Source organism: Copidosoma floridanum, unplaced genomic scaffold (assembly GCF_036245765.1).
Source record: "Copidosoma floridanum isolate Cflo_tuat_1 unplaced genomic scaffold, Cflo_Japanese_pri ptg000007l, whole genome shotgun sequence".
NCBI lineage: Eukaryota > Metazoa > Arthropoda > Insecta > Hymenoptera > Encyrtidae > Copidosoma > Copidosoma floridanum.
Genome location: NW_028321884.1, coordinates 7,323,092 through 7,346,600, shown reverse-complemented (window position 1 = coordinate 7,346,600; position 23,509 = coordinate 7,323,092). Strand labels below are relative to the sequence as shown.

Genomic DNA, 23,509 nt, shown 5'->3' with positions numbered 1-23,509 from the left:
TTTTCCTTCAATTCCCGTGACACCACGTTTGCGTAATGCGCATTCGTTACGAAAACTACAATCTCATTGTTAAAAGAAGTCGAAATGGAAAGAAGCGCTTGGCGCAACGTGTGCTATAGATACTAAAGAATTTATTATACGCGATGCTGTCTCTCGATTCGTATTCGGGTATACCTGTACGTGTGTGAAGAAGAAGAAAAAAAAAAAAAAAAAAAAAAACACCACTCTCGCGTGGGACTGCCGAGGTATGTTGCGTTGTGTACAAACCGCACAGTAGCAAAGCCGCAGGGGCATCCGACTATAGTGTGCCAACGCGCATATATTATATACATGTACGCATTGAACTGCAGCTGAATCAATAAAAAAAAAAAAAAAATTTACATTAGAATTCCGCTGCATCGTAATAATGAAAATTTCAAGTGTGTGACTGTGTGTGTGTGTGTGTGTTGGTACCAACGACAGACGCGTAGAGTTATATACATGTGTATATTTACACGAGGGAGTGTTTGAACGGTTATTACGTAAGTGTACGTGGCTCGAGACGAATTAAAAATTTAAATTCAATCCTCCGCGGGAGATAATCGATTCGGGGGAACACCAATTTTACCACCTAACGCGCGTATTCAATCGAAAGAGAGTATACGTATAGCTTGAAAAGACAATTTTTTTTTTTTTTTGTCTTTTGGTACGCGCTGGTCGGTCGTTACACAACTCGCTCAAATCGTAAATAAATCACGGAAAAGTCATGCGCCGCACGATGAACTATTCACGCCAAATGAGCCCAATCAAGCTGAAGGTATAACGACGCGGCTCGGGTTTTCTACCTGGAAACGAGCTAGTCGTGCAATTACATTACAGTACCTACGCAGCTGGTGTAAAAAAAAAAAAAAAAAAAGTTGGGGAAAAAAAAGGGTGGAGGAAAGCAAATCATTCGCAGAAACGACGAGGGCAGCTTGACGGAAGCAGCTCTTTGGATACCCATACGTGTTCTAGCGGATGCAATTATTATATTGCACATCGGTACGCGTTATACTTAAAAGTTATTGGCTTCCGCGAGAGAAAGATCGTCATTGGAATTTTCGCGTCGCGTGTTGGTTCCCGTTACTGCCAATGTTATCATCATTATTATTATTATTATTTATACTATATATGCGCGTTGTGCAAGTATAATATATGTATGAGAGTCGTTTGTACGGCAACGACTGCAGGTTATCGTCACCGGGGAGTAAAATCGGTTGGATTTGGTGTGGTAAGTATACTTTTGTCGCCCGAGTTTTCCAGCCGTACAATCACCTTTGTTCCGTCCTCGGGTGGCGTTGGCTCGATTTGGTTGAGAAAGAAATGAAACAAACAAGAAAGGCTGCAGAGGAAGCAAACCCATCCGGAGGCACGCGCGCGTACGTTTACATACATACACATACGGTGGAAAAGAAAGAAAAAAAAAGAACCCCCTGACACCCACGCATCAGTCGCAGATAGCACATAATAGCCTATATATATATATATATGCGCGAGAAGCGACGGTCCAACGGCAGAGAGTAGCGATCCGGAAATCAATTGAAGAACCGTCCGAGCGTAGCCGAAGCTATATATATACATATATACACACATAGGGAGGGAGGAGGGGTGGTGGGGGTGGGAGTTGGTGGAGGAGTGGGCGTCCCAGGAGCGAGCGCACAGCGCCGGCCAATTGGCCCGATCGCGAGACTAATGGTGGGTAGGCGGGTGAGAGAGAGAGTGAGCACAATAAAAGGTATATACCTACCCACAGAGCTCTCGTGTGTGGTGTGGTGGTGCAGTTGGCGTACAACGCGACCGCGCGACCATGGTGTAAGTGTTCACGCAGGCGTTAGTATGCGTGTCGTACGGGCAGATACCGAGAGTGGCAGGGTAGATATGGGTAGAGGTAGGTCGGCGAGGCAGGCAGGTAGGCAGCTCGCGGATATGCGCAAGCCTGAGCGCGCCTCCACTGCCCTTTCGCGCTCTCTCTCTCTCCCCCCCCCCTCCCCCACCTCCTCCTACCTACCCGACCAACCAACCTATCTCTTCTTCTTCTTCTTCTTCTTCTTCTTCCTCTCGTGCCGGTTACCGGTGCAGGCATCGATTACCCGAGGCGAGCACCTACCGCCTCAGAGAGTGTCGGGCGCTCGTTCCTCCAGCAGTAGCACATCAACCAGTAGTTCGGTCCCCCCGTATATTATACTTAACCAACAGTTGTGTAGTAGTAGTAGTAGTAGTAGTAACAGTCGCAGTGGCCAGACACACCCATGCCACTCGTATACGCGTGGTGATTCTGTGAAAGTATATACATATACGTATATATATATATATATATTATAGTGATCTCGTGTACGTATATATATATATATAGGAAAGTCGATTGACATTGAGAGTTGGGGAGGATGCGCTAAGAGACGCGGAGCGACGGGCATCGTGATCGTCGGGTTGTGCGCGCGCTGGTTTGGGTCGCAGATGATGATAGGCGGCGGGCTCGCGACGCCAGCACCGGGACAAGCCGAGGAAGCAAACAGGCCCGCGCCGGGGACGGACATGCTCCTCGAGGAGAGGCTGGCCAGCGGTGCGGCCCTCGCCCAGGCGGTACAACACGCGGCCACGGTCCTCGCGGTCACGGCGCCCGGTAGCAGTAGTCCCGCGACGCCCGCCACTGCACAGCCCCCCGCGACCCCCCAACGGCTGCACCGCCGCGTCGACGAGACAAACAACAACAACAACAACAACAACAACAACAACAGCAGTGGTAGCCTGAACAACTCGAGCGGCAGGAGCAGTCGGAGCAACAGCAACAGTAGCCGGAGTAGCGTGCACGAGGACGAGTCGACGCCACCGCCGGTGCTGGTGGTTGGTAAAAAGTCGGGGGGCTTTTGCCGGGACGAACAGTCGCAGCAGCAGCCGAGCGTCGCCCGGCCCTGGGAACAACAGACTCCGTCCGCCCATCCGACGGCTGCCCCCTTGGTGCATCACCAGCACCGCCACCACCACCACCTGCCCATACCTCCGCAGCTCATCGACGGTAGGTTATTTCAACTGTATCCGCTTGATCGAGTGTCCCCCCCCCCCGCACATACATTTATTATGTGTAAAATAGAATTTTAAATGGTGTCTCCCACCCTGCAGCCACCCGTGATTTATCGGCTTGGGGAGGCGTGAGGAATAAGCGAAGCGTGCCGATTTCGTAAATCTCTCGCGAGTTTTTCACCCATTGTCTTCCTTTTCGAATACCCTCGCTGCTGTCTTTTTTACTTTTTACCTCGATATCCATCGGCACATCGGCAGATTATTTCCACGAGGTGTATAGTATACGCTGTATATACACAGTAATTGGTCGCGACCTACCGACCACTTGGTCGCAGAAATAATATTTCCCCTCATGCATGAGAGTATCATAACAATCGGCATAAGTATACGAGACTTGGGTAATACAGCTAATCCATTATCTCGATCGCGCGTCATGGGGAAGACGGTGTATAGTACGTAAGTAGCAAAACCGATATATGTATAAATTATGTACATAGGGTGTTTCTTTCTTTCTTTTTTTTTATTCATATAGCCGTTGAGTGCAAAGCTCGATATTTACGCTGTGGCATTAGTAGCGATTGTATACAGCGCTGTATTATCGCGCTCACATATTATGTAGGTACCGACGATTAGTCGGCTACCGATTTTCCGATCTCGCGGCGCGAGAGCCAGAGGTAATAGAGCGATAATTCACTCTCGAGATTCGAAGGGCCGCACATGTGACACGTATATATATATACGGGTTATGCACCTCATGTACATTATAAATACATACATGCATATACGCATTGTACGTCACATGGTGGGTATAATATACATAACACCCATATGTGTATAATAATATAAACCCGTACTTATTCGCTTTTCTTATCTATAAACGAAGTTAATTTAGCGCGAGCGACAATTACACGGCGATTATAAGCATATGTACACGTGTGCGCGCGCGTGTGGAGGTACATATTATATACAATATAATTGCAGTGGGCTGCGCGAGCCAGACAAAAAGAGAGGGGCGTCGATCGAGAGTGTGATATAACACATGTCCCTTAACGGAATTATAACACACATACACACACGAGACAATGAATATTTCATGAGCATCGGTGCGGGTCGCGCACGTATCTATACCCATATGCGTAGGCATATATAAATAAAAAAAAAAAAAAAAAAAAGACCCAAGCCGAAACACCCGTGTGTTGGTGTTTACACTGTGGCGCTGGGCGCATCGCATAAATACAATCGGCCTGTAATTAATTAACGATAGCGATCACCCGATTGCCAACACTATTGCGCCACATTTGTATATACGAACATACCGGCTGTCTCCTCCTCGTTCCTCTTCTCCTTCTTGTCCGTCTTTGGAGCTTCATTTTTCTTTTTTTTTTTTTTTTTTTTTTTTCCATGTTCTCTTTTGGTTAAGCGAGGTGCTATTTTTCGGGTGCCCTCGCACGCACGCACACACACACACACGACTCTGCCCGCAGAGAGATAATCTAAATTACAAGGTGGCGAGAGCTGATGCGGGGGTATACGCGAGTCCCCCCCCCCTTGGAATCAAAGATAATTGAGCAGCAGAGAGAGAGATAGGTATCATCGCTCGGGCCTTTTGCAGCCGTCCACACTTTTGCCATCTGTATGTATATATATATATAATAATACATATGTACAAGTGCGTACACAACTACAACACTTTTGTGTGTATGTGTTTGAGTAAAGAAGAAGCAGGATATTATACGAAGGTGACAGTGGCGAGGGGGAGAGATCGTAAATGCCGAGTACTTTGTCTTGGATTTGTACGTCGTTTGCCGCTGGTGTGAGCTTTCAAAGCGGATTTGCACGGGAGGTATATACCTACACACACCGTCACAGCCATCATCGGGACTTTATATTATGTACACGGTATAGGTATATCGAGAGAGAGAGAGCGTTGATCGCTCGCGTAGATATGCGCGTACAAGGGGTGGGTGGGTACGATATTGCGTGGAGAGCCTTTACGAGCCGAGGATTGTTCGGCGATTTGATTTTCGGATGAGCATCGCCGACCGTACCTCGTGTGGCTCAAGGAGCGAATGTCGGGTCCTTAAGAGCGCGCATTTTACTCCCTTCACTCGACCATCACTGGTGGCTTTTATTTTCCTCCCTCCCTGATTTTACGGCGCCAGTGTTATTGCAGTCGCGGAAATGAGTCACGGCTGCTTCTTCGAGAGGGGGGGGGGCCTTAATATTTTCATTAAAGCATTTCCCGATGGGATCTTCGGGGCCCTTTGGGTAATGCAGTACGGGGACAACCTGTCCACTCGTTGGAAACAAACAAACGTGAGTCGGAGGAAATGAAAAAAATATCGCCCCTGCGACAATGGCAACGGGCTACTCGTACTTGTATATATTATAATATACCCCTAATGATAAATAAGGGGGAGGGTTGCTAATATACGATATGGATATTTATACAGGTAGATATTATAAACGTCGAAGAAAGCAGGTATATACGTGTGTATGCGATACTTGGAGAGAAAGAGGGGTGGAGTGGGGCCCATAAATATTCACGGTAATTAAATAGCCATCCTTCATGATAAATGCCTCAATCGGCGTCCCCTGTGAAATTTCTCACCGCACGTCGCCCAGCCCGAGCGCGGGGGGAATCGAGCTGAAAAGGCGCGAACGACCGAATAATAAATGGGAGGATGAAGAAGGCAACGGCAGAAGCAGCTCTCTTTCCCCCTCCCTCTTTCATGTACAATTGATTCGTTGGACGCCGATCCCGAAAAAGCATCCACTCGCATATATATACGTACACACGGGCGCTGAAAAGTGCGTGAGCCACCTCGGAATCACGGAAAGGATGTCTCCGGACAGAAAGAGGGAGAGAGGGAGGAGGATTTTATTGCCTCCGCGTGATTAAATCAAGCGCTGCGCGGACAAGCGACACGCGAGGCATTTCAATTAGCAGAGAGCCCACCGGTATATATATGTACATTGTATACGGACCCCGTGTATATACATATATATATATACATATAGATACAACGCCCAGAGAATTGGACGACTGTCCTGCACCTCCTCCTCTCGCTTCGGTGCTCTACATAGTTAGCCGTGCCTATATATGTATCCCAATTAGTCGTCCTTCCAATTATATATACATATTATATATCTCTCGTGTATATATAATGTACCCTGTACCACTACTGCATCCACTCCCGGGCCAATATACCGATCGACACACCCTCCAACACGTATATATATGTGTGCACATGTATCCACGATACTTGTAACTACATTTGCGAGAGAGCATCGGCAGCAGCGGTCTCGATTATCCGTGGATTATACGTACCTATATAGCTCTCCGCTCTGTTACACACATCAGAGAGTGCAAACGAAAGAACCATCAGAGAAAAGGAAACGATTGAAGTTTCCTCGCGATCGCTGTTATAGGCATAGTACTGTCCGCAGAGGCGATTAATTGTCTCGGGAGATAGGCCATACGGAACAAATTCATCTCTCTCTCTCTCTCGTGCTCGCATCCTTCGCTGGACCCTATACGTGTATAATATATACACATTGTCATACTTTTGTTCCTTGGCTCGTCTGCAACAAAAGCGTCGACATATCCGAGGGGCCTGAAACGAAACACACACACGCGCGCGCGTCAGTCAAGGCCAATATAGCACGATATCCTTCCAGGCAACACCTATATATACATGTGCACCGAAACTCTAGAACAATATATATTATACAGCTACCCTATATACGTGGTTGGCCACTCACTATGTATATTTTTTATTCTCGCTTTCCCGGTAGCACGCGGATAACGCGGGGAGACCCTTCCTTCTGATTTACACGCGCTCACGCCCACGCGGCTGCGTACCCGATATTCAATCGGACAATGCACGCGTGCGTTACTGGAGCCGAAAGGAGCGCGCAGCCTCTCTCCTTTGCGGGGCCCATGTGTATACATACATACATACACCTATTTAGGACGGAGGATGAGGTGGAGGGGCCGCATCAATCGAGCAATCATGACTGCGTATTCGTCATTGTTTCTAGGAGGAGGGAAGACAGACGGGGGCGGTCTCTCTCGGATTTAACCTGAAAAAATCATTTATAATCGAAGAAGCGTGTCCAGGACAAATTAAACTTTCGCTCGAGCGTGCCAAATCGTTTACCTTTTTTCCTACCCCCCCCCTTCCCGTGCGTGTATATATATATATACATAAAGGCTTGGGTTCCTCTTTAATCATTTAACCGCTGACTTGCACAAGATACACAAACCTCGGCGCTGCTGCTTTTTTGGGTCCCCCCTCCCTGACGCCCCCTGTTCCCGGATATTTTGTATGTATACGCGTCGCGCGCACGAGCTTATTTTCTCGAAAAATTATGGTCCCCGCCGCGCTAAACACCGGGTTTCAAGTATATACTCGTGCAATCTAATATGCTCCCTATACATTATTATTATTATTATTATTATTATATATGGACTTTTTAAAAGCCGAGGCTAAACAACACAAAACTATATGTACGGGGGGACCCATACCTATAACGTGCCATTATTGTATTAGCCTATACATTAGCCCGTGTTGCACGTGCGTCGGACGTTGGATGCCCGAGATTCCTGACTAATGCGCGACTCCTTGTTGTATTGGCCAAACCACATAGGTGTAGGTATATTATATATTGGAACGATTAGCGGAAATTTGTCGATTTTTATCATCCAACCGGTCGAAATTACGTAAACTTGATGACGGAGGTGCCTTCTTGGAAGATACAATACCTCATGCCTATGCCTACGTATATACGCGTGTACACGTTTAAATATGGTTAAAAACAATACGGTTGCACATGACGTTTTTTACCCGCAAAATTGTGTGTGTGAGTGTGGGTATATATATACTTAATCCAGAAAGTCACTGGGAGGGAGATCGTATCTCTTTCACTTAGGCCTCTTATTTTTCCCTTTCGCTACGTCATACAGGTATACCCATACCCGCGGATAACGGAAGGCATAAAACCAAATTAACTGTGTGGTAATCAAATTTTCGACGCTCTCTCTCTCTCTCTTTCCCCCCTTTTTTTTACGCACGATGCCCATACCTTTACACACTTTGATTGCGTTTTTTTGACCCACCTTTTTTTTCCATCTCTGTTTTTTTTCTTTTTTTTTTTTTTTTTTTTTCCTCTCGGTTGTCCCACTCTCTTGCGCTGGAGCGAATGCGAAGCCATTCCGGCTACTTTACGAGGCATTAAACGACGAAAATCGGGAGGAAAAAAAAAAAAAAAAAGTCCGACTCCCGATTTGCCGAGGAGAGGCGCGCGTCTGCAGCAAAATAAACGAAACTGCTGCGTCTTTTGGCCAAAACGCAACCAGTGGACACTATATGAGTATAAATTGCATTATACACCCGTGCCTTAATTCACCGATTTCTGCTCGGATAAGCCATGCACACACCGGGGCTCGGATCGTTAAGTTTTTTTTTTTTTTTTTTTTTATTGTTCGGCCCGAGCTTTGTATCCATACCCACATCCCAGCATATTGACAAACGTCAAACATATAGTTATATTGTGTTGTGTGCGTGCGAAAAAGCTTCATACGAAATTCACGAGCTTTTACCCCAAGGTATACATGGATTTGTCTCACCTCGATTCGTTGGATGAATATCATTTGTATCGTGTACACCTGTACCTGCGAAATAATTAAACTATAACTCTATGCATGCAAGCAAAGCGTAACTTTTAAACGAAAAAAGACAAATCTCACGTAGTGCAACGATTGCAGGTATCGGGCTACCAAACTGCGGAGCCAGCCTGTTTGGGAACAGCAGCGGAGGTGGCGGAGTCGCAGGCAGCACCACCACCAGCAACAACGTCAACAACAGCGCCGGGGGCGCGACGAGGCAACGGATGCTCGAGCTGTCACACGGCCTGGGGGCCCTCCGGCACTACAACGACCTGGCCAGTCACGTTTTATCGCTCAACCAGCAAGGCGCCGTAGTCACCAAACTTTTGGGTGAGACGAACTCGTCATTATACACCATACACATATATATATATATATATATATATATATATATATATATATAGGTACTCAAGTGTTCGTTCTCTCTATACACCTTGTCACCTGCACTCACTGTAATGCATAAGTACATTTATACACTTGATGACATGTACATGTTTACAACCAGTATATGCCTACAAACGCACAGATCACGAGTTACCGCTGCAGTGTTGGGGTGTAGCGGCGCAATTTACGATCGTGTCTCGCTTGCCGATTTGATTCGCTCGTTTTTTACGGGATAAGTATAATCATTTTAACACGAGAGCTAATTTATAAGCGCGTATGAGGCTGTTTTATTTATTTATCATTATTTTTTTTATTTGTAATTCCGAGATCCGCGGCTAATTAGGAAATAATGCGGTCTGTTTATCGTACGAGTGTCGCAGTTCGTGAGAAACAGTCTCGTTAAAATCGATTAGAATTACGTATGCAAATACACATACACAGAGACATATCGCGGTATTGTTTCATTTTTATGTCTTTTTATGTATAGGTACGCGACAATATCTTTGATGTCGTCGAGAATTCCTTGATACGTCTCGATATCTTAACGCGAGATGTATCATTTCGAAAGTTTGTCGCAGGAAATTACAAAGTGAAATCTGCATTGCGTCGTCGTTTCAAGTATTTTTCACTTTGTCGTTTCGATAACTGCTTACTTGCGCTAGTCGCTCGTTATATCTGAAACTTGTGCTGTTTGAGACAGGAGTGTACAAATGTTGAAAAATTCACGAAAGAACATAAAAAAATAGCGGTCATCTGAATCGTACGTAACAACTGGGTTAAACAATTTTTTTTTTTTTTTTTTTTTTTTTTTTTTTTTTTTTTTTTTTTTTTTTTTTTTTTTTTTACAAGTCATGGAGTGGCTATATGTGACCCCGTGCTATTATAAAAAATGGAATACTTGCTATGAATTATAACTTGACTCGCAAAGTACAAACACGTTTAAATATTTATGAAATACTAATAAACGTACGACTTTTACGAAAAAAATTGCCAAAGTCTAAAAATTAAACTATAGACTTCTCAAGTGATTAACATTTGATTCCAGTATATAAAGTTTTCTTTTATTTTCTAATAACTTCATGTAGAGTCATGTCACATAATATTGTTTAAAATATTTTACTGGTAAATTTTATTACTCGATGATGCTAAAAAAAAAAAAAAAAAAAAAACTATTTAAATGTATAGGTCCGTATTTGCCAGAAAAAAAATTATTTCTCAATGCATGGTATTGTGAACAGTGGCAGATAAAAAATAATTTCAGCAATAAAAGTGCCCTTGGGTCGGGGCAAAACGCGCTGAAAAATCGATAAAATAATTGCCCCCAAGTCTTATACGCGTGTATAGAACAAAGCTGCCAAACAGAAGAGAAAGATTCTCGGACGAGGTGGTATAGCTTGAGAGTGGAAATTACACTTTTCTCGAAAGAGACACGGCAAAGTTACTCTCGCGCAAAACACATTATGACACAACACGTAAGGTACATTCCAACGGGCGAATAGGCGTCGTTTTAACGGCCGATTACCGAGAGACTCCCCCATTGTATGTATCCCCCTTGTCTCGGGCGCAAAAAGCACGAAAGCACCACCAGTCAGTTACCCGCGAAATTACAGGCCCAGCCATCACCGGAGCATCGGCCGTCAGAACAGAAGAATATGCTCACGTTCGCAAGCTCGTTAGCCCGTCTTGTTACCGGAAGTTTTTCGCGCGTTAACGGCCGTTTTATACAAGCCCCCCGAGCAGTGCAAGAGAAGAGAAAAAAAAAAGGAAGCACAGCTGGGGCGTATTGGTTATACGAGCTGTTGAGAGCAGAAACGAAAACAAAAAACAAAAAAGAGGGAACGAGAAGAGGAGCGGTCTCTTACTTTCGAATTTCGCGCGCTTTTACGAGCGCTTCGTTTTCCCATATACACAGTGTGTGTACGCGGTATCGGGAGATGCTCGCTTCGAGGTGTCGAGATTTTTCGCGTCCCTCCACCTGGTCTTTCCCCCCCCCCGACCCCTTCCGGATAACTCCGTGGAGCAGTTTGCTGTACGAGCATAGGTCCCTTCCGAAGGTCCCACGCGCCATGTCCGCGTGATGTCGTGTTCGCGGCTTTTACTGCCCGCGCGCCCAGAAACGTCAGCCGCTTTTATTATCGCGTAGCACGAGCGCGTTTCGATTTTCACGCGATCCCCCGAAGATTATTATTGTTCTCCCCCGTACACACGCCCATGCACCCCCATTCCTAAAGAATTAAACGTCCATTTCGACACATCCGCGCTTGTACTCGCACACCGGCCATCTGCGATCCTCCGGGGAATATCATCATCATGGCACGCACATCCGTCCGCCAACCAACGACTCTTTTTGCGCGCTTTCACATTTTTTCATCCCCCCCCCCCAATTGTAAGGAGTACATTATAATACCTGCTTGCGCACACGTGTGTGTACATGCGTTCCGGAGTCGGTCCGAATTTGTCGCTCCTAATGGCCGAGTTGGCAAAAGTCGCTCTTTCCGTCCGTCGACGCGCCGCGGAGAGCTCTTCGTTTGAGATTCAGCTCGAGGGGGAGAAAAAAAAGTCGCAAAGGAGATAAGAAGAGGGAGAAGGAGCCGAAAAAACAAGAGATCCCGGGGAGTGGGGGGGGGGTTCCTCGAGAGAGCGCCGGTTCATCGCATGTATATATATATATGTAGGGGCTCGCTCTCCTCGTTAACTTTACGACCGGCTCGTAAAAATCCCGTTTGGTTGGGCGCGCGCTCCCGCTCGCTGCACTGCGCATGTATATATATATGTATCTCTCATCCTTGCACTTGCGCCGAGAAGTCGCTGTCGAGTCGTTCGGGGTCCGAGGTGTAATGTCTTCATCTCGTCGTCACCCTTTCTCGGTAGGAGCGAGGGGGGAAAAGCAAAGGAGATATATGTATAGACGGTATATGCAAAAAAAAAAAAAAAAAACAGCTCCTTCGGTGGTAGTGGTGGTGAGGCGCGCGCTGCAGGGAAGTGTATGTATTATATTATAATATAATGCGCCGTAATCGGCCGGCCAATTACTTAACGCCGCGAAGATCAATCTCGAGGGGTTGCGCCGAGTTTTTTCCCTTTTTTTTTTTTTTTTTTTTTTTTTCGGCCCTTCCCTCTCTCTCTCTCTGTGTGTATGCCTTGAGCTTTTGCCGATAGCATCTCGCGTCTGCGGGCCCGCATTCCCCCTATTATTCATTTGGCCCCAGTGGCCCCGCGCCAGCGAGTGCGCTATTTCTCTCCGCTTAGCAGCTCATTAATTAGCATAATCGCGCGCTCGGTGGACTCTTTTTGTTTTCTTCTTCTTCTTTGTTATCTCATTCATTCAGGGGTGAAGAGGCCGATCTTTTTATCAATATGGATCGTATATGTATATGTGTGAGCGATTTCATAAAAACTACCCCATTCCTCCTCTTCTCCTGTAATAAAATATATACAGATTCATCACCAGCCAAACAGGTAATACTGTTTAACAAATGTGGATTTTGACACCTGAGGTGTACAAGTATACATATACTACATGTTGTACATTTTTTCATTACAAGTGTTACGAAAAATTCCCAAACTAAAAATACGAAGTTATAGTGGGGAAGGACCTACGTGGTGATGGACACAATCCAAACTACAATAAATAAAAAATCTAATTAAAATTTTACCAAGTTGGGCGCAAAACGTGTCGAAAAACTGGGAAGGGCCGAAATAAGTGAGTTACACCTTGTTATTGTAAAGAGTTTCTTGCCGATTTTTCATTATAACTATATGTAATGCCCATCTTTGAAACAAATATTACACCGATTTTCGAAATCATACACAAATTTTTCATCCACTCCATATGACAAGGGTGCATGTACACGTTTAACCGCGTTAAGTCGACGATTCGTCAATCAGTTTTACTTTGTATACACTTGTACGTACTCATACTATACATATTTTTCGTTGAACAAAGCTAGGCTGCATATAGACGTGAAACATGTTTTTCGTCACGTATCCAACACACATACGTAAAGGGGTACGTGCATATATGCGCTTGTACATGATTTACACAATATTGTGAGCACGTACGTGTAGTCATACATGTATATGCATGTGTGCCTGTCTGCACGTACCTACATTTAAGCGCAAGAGCCTATAATCCAATTGAATGAAGCCCGCATTCCGGACGCGCTTTGCGATCGCTCTTTTTTCTTTTTTTTATTTTATTTTCTTTTTTTTAACGCTAACACCTAACAGCTTTACAACGATGCTCCTGTGGGCTCGAGCCCAAACGCAATATCCCTTCTTGATTGAAATCGCTAAGATCGATTTCTCTCCTCCACCTCCCCTCTCGCTCGCTTGCTTTTTTTTTTTTTATTTCATCACTAACCTTCTCTACGTATTTTTTACTCGCCCCCATTTTTTTTATTTCACTTTCTTGAGCGTTACTTCTTGTAAGTACCGTAATAAGCCTCGAAAAAGAAGCAAGAAAAATTTTTTCTCGTGAGTTACAGTGTGGTTTAGAGCACGAATTACATCGATGAGTTTTACAACTACTCGTCGTGCAAATTGTGCGTATGAAATTCGATTTGCACGAAAAGCGTTTCAAAAGACAAACCAAAATTTTCCAGTGCTTGGTTTATCTTTTATCGTGTATCATCTCTTTGCAATGAAAATATTACTTTTGTTGAAATACTTTTGAAAAACTTTCATAGCATTTATGTAGCTAACCAAAGGAGACAGTCAATGCTCAAGACGATCAATTTACATTTGGCACGATGTTTCGGTCGGTTTTGCGGTTTTCGAACCGATGACGATTTAAATGACGTTTCTGGACACGAGTCATGTACGAATGAAAAAAATAATCATGTAAAACATTAATGCGTGTACGTTGGAGTGGGTCATCGGTTGAAAAAAAAAAAAAAAAAAAAAAAAAACACCGTAAAATGTTTGAAACGTCGATGATCACATTTTCGACATAAAAGTTTCGTGCGTTTTGATACGCTTTTCAAACGAAACGTCACCGCAACAATAAAAGTAAATTTAATCACGCACTGCTCGACGGAATATATTTTTTTATTTTATGTACATTTTTACGGAAGCCTCTGAAAAATAGTCGGAGGCAAGGGGTAACGCGTGTATTTTTTTGCGGGATCTTCTTTTTCCTCCCTTTGATGTGACTACAGTTAATCATGTGAGCGAGGAAGGTGTGAAATACATGAAGAGAGAGAGAGAGAGAGAGAGAGAACGAACTGATAGACCGAAGCTTTGGTTGCCCAGAGTTGTGCACTATTTATTGGATTATGATTTTTATCTAAGGTTTCTCTCCCTTCTCCCCCTTTGACCATTTCTACGACGGGCCGAAAAAAAAAAACAAGTTGTGCAAAATTATGATCACCAAACAACAAAAGCAAAAAAATGACGAAAAAAAAAACAACCTCCGCAAAGACATCACTCGTAATTTTCTTTTATAATTTTGATAAAGGAGAGCACAGTATAAAGTACAGCTTTACAGTAGCAGTCAAGTGTTACAAAATGTAGCAACTCAGCCAAGTGGTACAAAAGATAAGAATTTACACGTGTAACGTGCGTATGGTATGTACAAACAGAAAAAAAAAAAAAAAAAAAACGTGTAAAATTATTACAATAGGCATAAAGTACGCATACTTACTGGATGTATACTCACAGTGTAAACGGGTCCTACGATATTGGTAATTTGCTTACAATACTAATGGGTGCTTGGATGTGTCGGTGATCAGCAGAAACATATATAAATGGAATTTATTACTGTAAAAAGCACCTTGAGGAAAATCAAGTCATTTCAACTCGTAGGCACCTTGTATACAAGTGAAATTACCATGTCTCAAGACTCTAATGGAATTTACACGGAGGCTCGTGTCTTACTTTTTCTCTTAGGATGAGCTTCGCGCTCCAAACTTTTTCGGCTAAATTATTATCTTTCACACCACTTGGCTGAGTTGTACTACACCTTCTTCCGTCCAAACGGTGTAACTGCTCGACAGTGTATAAGCAGGTATGTTGAACCGAACCATCTCAATTTTTTTTCCCCTTCGCCTCTTTCGTCATATGCGAGTTGTTTTCAAAATATAAATAATCGCACAAAAGACTCCTGCAGAAGCGACGGGAGTCAAAGCGTTTTAAATCTCCCGCTTACCTTGTACATATTTATGCTAATTCGCACCATTTAACTCGGTACACACACACACGGGTATGTAAATATTCGGCGGCTACCGTATTCAGTTGGAGAACACGCGAACAACTATACATGAACGGATAAAAAAAAAACATGCACCGTACAATTTTTAATACGTGACCTGCGGCCAGAAATCACCCGGTAAAAGCACGTAGGTACACACACCGCGAAACGAGACGGGAGACTTGCACATTTTTCAAGAAAGAAAAAATCCTCAAATCGATTATCGGTATACACTCTTACACTCTTTGAAAAATCGATCAATCCCTATGGTGTACATAAATAAAAGGTAAGCCGAGTGCAAAGCAATTGAAATTCACCTGATGCACGAAACCCGGGGTTGTTATTAAAACGCACGCATAGAACAATTTCACGTCGCAGTCATTATCTTCAATTACATTTATAGAAAATCGCTCTCGCGAAGAAAGGCGCGTGTAATATAATATATCCTCGCATTCGCGCGGCAATCGATCGCCAATCGAAGCAAACGAGAGCCAGCCCAAAAAGAGCCATCGATACATTACACATATAAACGTGCCGTTTCCTTGGCCAAATAGTTTGTGTTTTTTTTTCACAATGGAAAAAAAAGAAGGAGCGACACGACGAGGATGGTGGAGCTTGTGTGTATACATATAAAATATTCTCATGAGCACGCGAGGTCACTACAACTTTTTTTTTTTTTTTTTTTTTTTTTCTCCTCTGACGCAAGATATAATTGACCGATTTGTGTGCGGTTTCCTTTATTAAATGCTACTATACTGGACGAGGACGAGTAGGTGGAGCCGAGGAGCCAACAAAAGCTGCAGCGGGAGCACTATTGAGGGGCTTATTAGGTTGGGGGACCAAGCCTGCCCGGACATTCCGCGGAGTGTGCCCATTAGCACGCACTTGATCCGTGAGAGCGCACGCTGTACATGACGTTGCGCCAGCGCCAAGCGAAGCTCATCTTTTAGTTGCAGCAACTCACGCCATCGCCATAATCATCATGATTTTCTTTTCTTTTTTTTTTTTTTTTTTTTTTTTTTTTCTTTTTCTCTCTCTATGTATAATAATAATTAATAACGGTATACATAGCAACGTAGAGATGCGTGCGAGTATAGAGAGGAGCTTGGCTGGGCTTTTCAGAAGCGCGTCAAGGATGTGCAGGCAGCACGAGCATGCACGAAAGCGTAATTTCTTTTTCTTTTTTTCTTTTTTTTTTTTTTTTTTTCTTCGTCTATATATTCCTCGCGCATGCACACGAGGTTCCTTCGTTGGCTGGCTTGCGTGCCGGCTACCGTTTTGCGGCAAAAAGGCTGTGGAGCTGAAAAGACCCGCTGCCACGGCACTTGATGATCCACGCGTGTTGTGTGACCCACCGAACAATAATTGACGCGGTTGCACGGGAGTGAGAGTAGAAACCAAAAATCCTGCTTGTAATTAAAAATGAAAAAAAAAACCAAAAGAGAAACATTTTCGTAATTATAATACTTTTATATATATATATATATATATATAAGAGAGACGCGTAGCGTGTGCATATAGGGTATAACTGCAGTATACGGTGTGCACGTACAACGTGCATAATCAATAAAGAAAGAGGCTTGACGCGCCGTTGGTCTCTCGCTGGTTGCAGGCACCCTCCGCCCACCAGGCCTCATTGGCGGGAGCAAGCCCAAGGTAGCGACGCCTGCGGTAGTCTCCAAGATCGAGCAGTACAAGCGGGAGAACCCCACCATATTCGCCTGGGAGATCCGGGAGCGATTGATCTCCGAGGGTAAGCACATTATACATATATTATATACCTGTATTACGCGTGTGCATGCGTCCACCTCTTTTATCCACCATTGTACTTTCGGATGACGTATTATGTACGGACTCGGTGTCTATGTCTACGCACAATAAGGTGTAAAATTTTTCGGCCCTGTACAATTTACAAAACAAACCAACAAACATTCGTGGTATGGTTTTCTTTTTCTTATTCTTTTTTCTTTTCACATGTACATAATATAATATGTATACGGACGCAGATGGTCCGCACGATGAATTACTGTGTGTTATCGTTGAGTTTTGTGCGCTGTATATTTTTCGCGAAACCCTCTTTTTTTTTTTTTTTTTTTTTTTTTCATTACCCGTGTATTATGTGTGTTACAAAAAACAGCAACGGTAGCAATCGGTATACCAAATACCCACCTACCTACTTATACCATAATATGTACACATACCGAGAGCACAAACGCATAATCGTCGAGCGTGTATATATTATATATACATCGAGGGTATCAATTATCCGTCGAGAGACTCCCTTTCTTTGGAAACGCGTTTGGGTAGCGGACGAGTACCAAATTTTTGTTTCCCTCAAAGCACTCGTTTGCTCGTCCAACATTCCTCCCGAGAGACACACACGCGAGGGCGGTCTACGTTATGAAAAAAAAAAAAAAAAAAAAAAAAAATCACTGCGAACCAAAACCAAAGGGAGCGTGAAAATTCCACAGGCGTGTGCAGCAACGCGACGGCACCCTCGGTGAGCAGCATCAACAGGATCTTGCGCAACCGGGCAGCGGAGCGGGCAGCCGCCGAGTTCGCCAGGGCGGCGGGCTACGGGTTGTACGCGGGCGCGGGCGCCCACCCGTACTTCACCTCGAGCGCCCAGCAACAACAACAATCCCAGTCTCAGCCGCAGAGCTCGCAACAGCCGACGTCGGTGGCACAGCAACAGTCTGGCTGGCCGGGGGCTGCGGGTCCGGCCCACCCGTGGCTCTTCCCCGGGGGCCTGCCGGCCGGCATCGCGGGCCCCGCCTCGGCCCTGCTACTCCAGCCACCCCTGACGTCGGCCGCCGCGGCTGCAGCTGCGGCAGCCGCGGCGGCGGCGGCCAGTCCCGAGCACGCGCTCCACGCGGTGGACGCCATAGCCAGGGGCTACCTCCACCAAGGTAACTTTTTTTCCTTTTTTTTTTTTCGTTGTCACCCCGCGTCTCGAGGATCATTTTCGAGGTGTTGTTCGTTGGTAGACATGGACGGGGAGGACGGCAGCCTCGACGGCTCGGAGCAGCCCAAGTTCCGGCGCAACCGCACGACCTTCAGCCCGGAGCAGCTGGAGGAGCTCGAGAAGGAGTTTGAGCGCTCGCACTACCCCTGCGTGTCGACCCGCGAACGGCTCGCGTCGAAGACGTCCCTCTCGGAGGCCAGAGTCCAGGTGAGTTGTGCGCATAAATTATCGTGCAAGCATACCTTGGAGTCACGGCCGATCCCCCGAGTATACACCTACAGTGTCACCTTCCTAGAACCGCAAGAACTCGATTTTTTTTCCACGAGGATTGGGTGTGATATTCTGGAGGGAGGGGATGAGGCTAGACGCGGTCAAGGCTCACTTTCGGTGGAGCTTTGGAACAACGCGAATTTCGGAATATATTATCGCGGTGCAAGCCAAAGTTTGTCCGCGTATACATGTAGCACCCGTAATCTTATACTCCGGGAGCACCTTATCGGTAATTCCGTAGGTGTTGAGGGGGAAAAAAAGGGGGCAGGGATGCCTGCTTTTTGGCACAGCACTGGTATACAATGCGATGTACACCTACGTAAAAGTTTCGAGTTTCCTAACACCAAAGTCAATCTTCTCTCGCAACTTCAGTGACCTTTTGGCTCTGCTCTGCTCGTCGGAGCGTGTGCCTCTCGTTCGTATAGCTCGTGTTTCTCTTCCTTTTTTTTTTTTTTCCATACGTACATCTTCCTAGTAAAAACACAAAATTCGTGATGCATGCGGGGCTTCGTCCAGCTCTTGTCTCCGAAAAAAAAAAAATCCCCAATAGGGGTTGAAATGAACGAACGAATCGACTCTGCCTCGAAGAAATCTTGGAATCACCCCCCAGTCGAACGCGAGGTAGATGCAATATTGTTACTCGGTAGACTGAATAAAAAAAAAAAAAAAAAAAAAAAAAAAAAAAGTCCCCGCAAAGCGTGTGAGTGATCGCCTTTTAACAAGAGCTAACGTCGTGACTCTTAGGTTTGGTTTTCCAACAGACGGGCTAAGTGGCGTCGTCACCAGCGCATGAACCTACTGAAGCGCTCGCCGCCTCACCACTCGGCGAGCAGCGGCAGCAACCTCCAGCAGCCGGCGGTAACCACGACAGCAACGACCCCACAATCCGCGGCGCCGAGCCACCAACAACACCTACACCACCACCAGCACCATCATCATCAGTCATCGCCACCACCACCCACCTCGACGACGGCGACCACGACGACTCGCCTGCAGGGCCTGGGCAGCGGGGAGAAGAGCGCCTTCCGCGCGGTGGAGCGGCCCCAGAAGCCCAGCGCCTTCCGGGCCATCAGCCAGCTCCTCGCCAACGAGGACGGACCTCGGACGCGCCGGCGCTCCTCGTCGCCCGCGCGCGTCGTTTCCCGGGCCATGAACCCCTCGGGTAGGTCCGACGACGAAGACGACGAGGAGATACAGGTGCAGGACTCGCCCAACGCGTGGCGCGAGCGCTGGATGGACCAGCAGCCCCTCGAACTCACCAAACACGATCGCTGATCGTAACTTGTGAAACAATTCAAGTGCAATGACCGCTCGCTGTACAACTATACATATATATATATATATATATATCTTTTATTTTTAAATTCGTACCCGATGGTGCTGTTTCAGCGTTATTGTACATACTATTATTTATATAGGTACTCGTATCGTTTAGTTGCGGTGTGTGTGTATATATGTATACGGAAAAGGGCTCCCATGCGCTTACCGTACACGAGCAATTCTTTGGTTTTCCGGCATTATTTTTCATTGTAACTTTTTTTTTTTTTTTTTTTTTTTTTTTAGCCAATCGGTCCGACGTGCGGGAAGTAAGCAAAACGATTCGAGTGCGCGGCTATCACCCGTCCGATCGGGAAATTGCTTATAATTGACCATGGGCGCGCGGTACGCGGAACCGGTTACAATTATCATCGAGGAGGGTGCATTAGCGCTAACTAGTGTTGCCGAGGAGCTCGAAGAAGCAAAGACTGTCTTTTATTTTCCTAGTGCGCGGATGTACTCTCGGTGCAGGAAAAGACTAAGGTGATCACGGTGGGGGGAGAGGGGGGGTGGTGAAAAATGATTATTATTATTATTATTATTATTATTATTATTATTATTATTATTATCATCCTTTGTTTTAAGTGCGCGTGTGTATGATAATATGATGTAATATGTATATGTGTGTGCACCAAAGACGCACGTCGAGAGTATAAATATATGTACATGTAAATCGAGCGAACTAGTCCTGAGTATGTATAGAGCGAGAGGGAGCGTGTGTGTATATATATATATGACGTAGCGTACGATTAGCTGAAACGAAAGATTTTTTTTTTCAATGAAATTCGCACCAAGTCGTGATTCAAGTGTAAATTATTCATAGAAAGTACGAAAGATAGCCTCGCTCTCGAGTCCGGAAGCAGAGCGATTAAATATATTATGTATATTGATGGGATGAGGGAGCCAAAGGCATCAGAGACTATACGAGAGAACTTTTGAAAAAGCCTTGCCTCCTCGGTCTCGTATATATTAATTGATAAACAAACAAAGACACGCACGCACGCATAATCCTATGTAACTCTCGTTTAACGCGATAAGTAGGTATACATGTAATTGTAATTTCTCTTGTAAAAGACTTTGATTATATATATATATTTAAATGAAGCCCAAAATCGTTTGTACAAAAATAAACGAGCATCCGTCTCTTATTACCATTATTATTGTCCGAGGACCCTTTTCCCTATAAATGTGCGACCCGAAGAGAGGTGTCGCGGCATCTTTTTTTTTTTTTTTTCGTTTCCGATTCCGAAAAAGGTTTTGAAGTAAGTAAAGAGAGAGGAAAAAGGACAAGGTAAAAAGGGGAGGATGGCGCGAAGAGCTATTTCAGAATTAAGACAAGAACGAGACGTTTCTGCGGCGAAACGAGCGAGCGGATCTCTCTCTCTCTCCACCTCGGCTCGATTAACTCGAATCCAGGGAATATTCGGAAAGGATCGGCGTCGTGTTAACGCGTCGCTGTCCCTCGTCCTCCTCCTCCTCCTCCTCCTCCTTGCCGGGGCGTATACATGCCGCCGCATGGGAACTGGTTTTTCTCTCTCTCTCTCGCGACGCCGTCATGTGTCTCCCGGTGCAACAGCAGCAGCAGCAGCAGCTCCTTTTTCTGCCGGTGCGCGGATCCGAGAGAGGATGAGCGCGAGAAAGATTGAGAGTCGCACTCTCCGTCCCTGCAGTCTTCGCGGTACAAATTTCGCACGCGTCCTCCTCTCTCTCTCGCTCCGCCGAGCTATAAAGCCGAGCATTACACTCCCGATAAAGTCGCTTGAACGAGCGCCGCGTCAATTTGCATTTTTCCTTCTCACCTATTTCTCCCCACCCTTACACTGCCTCGATCGCTCTCCTCCCCCTTATCTCTCCTCCTCCTCCTCCTCCTTTGCTCTTACTCGACATCTTCTTCTTCTTCTGGTCCTTCGTTTTCTCTCTTATATATTATATTCCGGTACTATCTCGAAGCGCGTCGATTTCGGGGCGGGAGTCCGAAATTTATGACTCGTTGGCGCACAAATAGCAATAAGGAGGAGGAAGGAAGGAAGGAAGAAGCCGTTCGAAGATCGGTCGCACTCGGCGGTCGACAACTGTACAAGTATACCTGGTATAGAACTAGTTAAACGATAACGAGGGGGGAGAGCGAACGTAACAATTACTATCGGCGAGGGATCGGCGCGCGTATGTTTAAAGGAAAAATTAACGATCGGCGCGAGAGAGGGATATAGGGGGCTCGCATTAAAAGTCACCCATACTTACAGATGAGATATATTGGCCGTATATAGTCACGACGAGCGTGGGACGTATGCGTATAGCACCTCTACGACCGAGCGTGTAGGGCATAATATAACGCGTATATAAGTAAGTAAAAGAGCTCGAGAGGCGCGATCGGTAATATATAAATGGCAAGTCCTGCTTGGTAGCGGCGAGAGACTAATTCGCGGGGCTTACAGCTCGCGCCTCGGGCTCAATTAAGCGGAAAGCCGCGAGGAGTCGAGCCGCGACCTCGGTGTATATAGGTATAATATTGTACACCGTGCACCATACATATAGCTGATGTGTACCAGCGTGCAGGGCGTTGTTGAACTCTCGTGAGCCCTAAGTGTGTGGGGGAGGTCGGCGTTTGTGTCGGTAGGTATACATGTACATGCACTGGATTGCGTGCTGATGATGCTCTTCGGGGTGACTGTATACATTTGTATATCCACGTACCCACACACACACACACGTGTTATTGCAGCCAGCCGAGAGAGAGAGAGAGAGAAAAACCAAGCAGGAGCAGTAGGAGGAGGAGGAGGAGGAGAGCGGCAGGAGTAACTCGCGCTAGGATGCTGTCGACGTGATGTACAGCGACAGCTTCGATAGCGCGTTACAACGGCTACCAACCCTTTCTCTCTCTCTCTCTCTCTCTCCTCTCTTTATCGCTCTCGTTGGTCGCTCGACGTCTTTCTTTCTCCTCCTCCTGCAATGCATCTATATACATATACCTCCTACTTGTACCAACTTGGCTCTCATCTTCTTACATTGCTTTACCCTGTGCACACTTTTCTACCTCGAAATTGGATGATTTTTCGACCAAAGTGGAATCGAAACTGACAATGCGGGGAAAAAAAGTTGGCTACAACATACGAATACAAGGGCTATTATGGCGTGTACGTTATAATACATGTGTAACAGCCTAGTCGTCAATTGGCATATAATTTATTTCCTACCCCCAATCAAATCAATCGAGGTTTATTTGCCCTTTTTTTTCATCCCTTTTCTATGGCTACTACGATAAGTAGGTATACACCTACTTCAGGTTAACACTCTGTATCTATATAGTGTTGTGTGTGTATGTGTGACTTGGTGAGGAAGTGCACCTTGCCTATCATCATTTGCATTGGTGATGGAACAATGGCATAGCGGAGCTTAAGTGTACACCACTCGCGGAGGAGGAGAAGGAGGAGCAGAGTTGCTTTATCGGTAAACACACAAACGGCACTCGTGCCGTGGACTATACGAGCCATGTCCTATAGGTATATACGTACATGAGGCTTGTTTAACGCCTGATGCATGCGCGCGTGTGTCTTTTCTCCCTCGACTCTGTTGTTACTTGTAAGTAGTTTTTGCCAAAGACGAGGCACTGCTATCGGATGTCTCCCCTGATAACGTGGGAGCTAAATGGTCGACCGTGGGTTATTAATGAGCACGA

General features: G+C 45.6%; 1 protein-coding gene across 1 annotated transcript; it reads left to right on the top strand.

Moving 5' to 3' along the window:
• The first annotated feature begins 2,475 nt into the window (after positions 1-2,475).
• Positions 2,476-19,809, top strand: Eyg (eyegone). The gene is made up of 6 exons (XM_089588890.1): positions 2,476-3,031; positions 8,807-9,037; positions 16,894-17,034; positions 17,753-18,190; positions 18,269-18,453; positions 19,261-19,809. Exons 1-6 carry the CDS (start codon positions 2,476-2,478, stop codon positions 19,789-19,791), a joined length of 2,082 nt encoding a protein of 693 aa, XP_089445016.1. The 3' UTR covers positions 19,792-19,809.
• Positions 19,810-23,509: the final 3,700 nt, after the last annotated feature.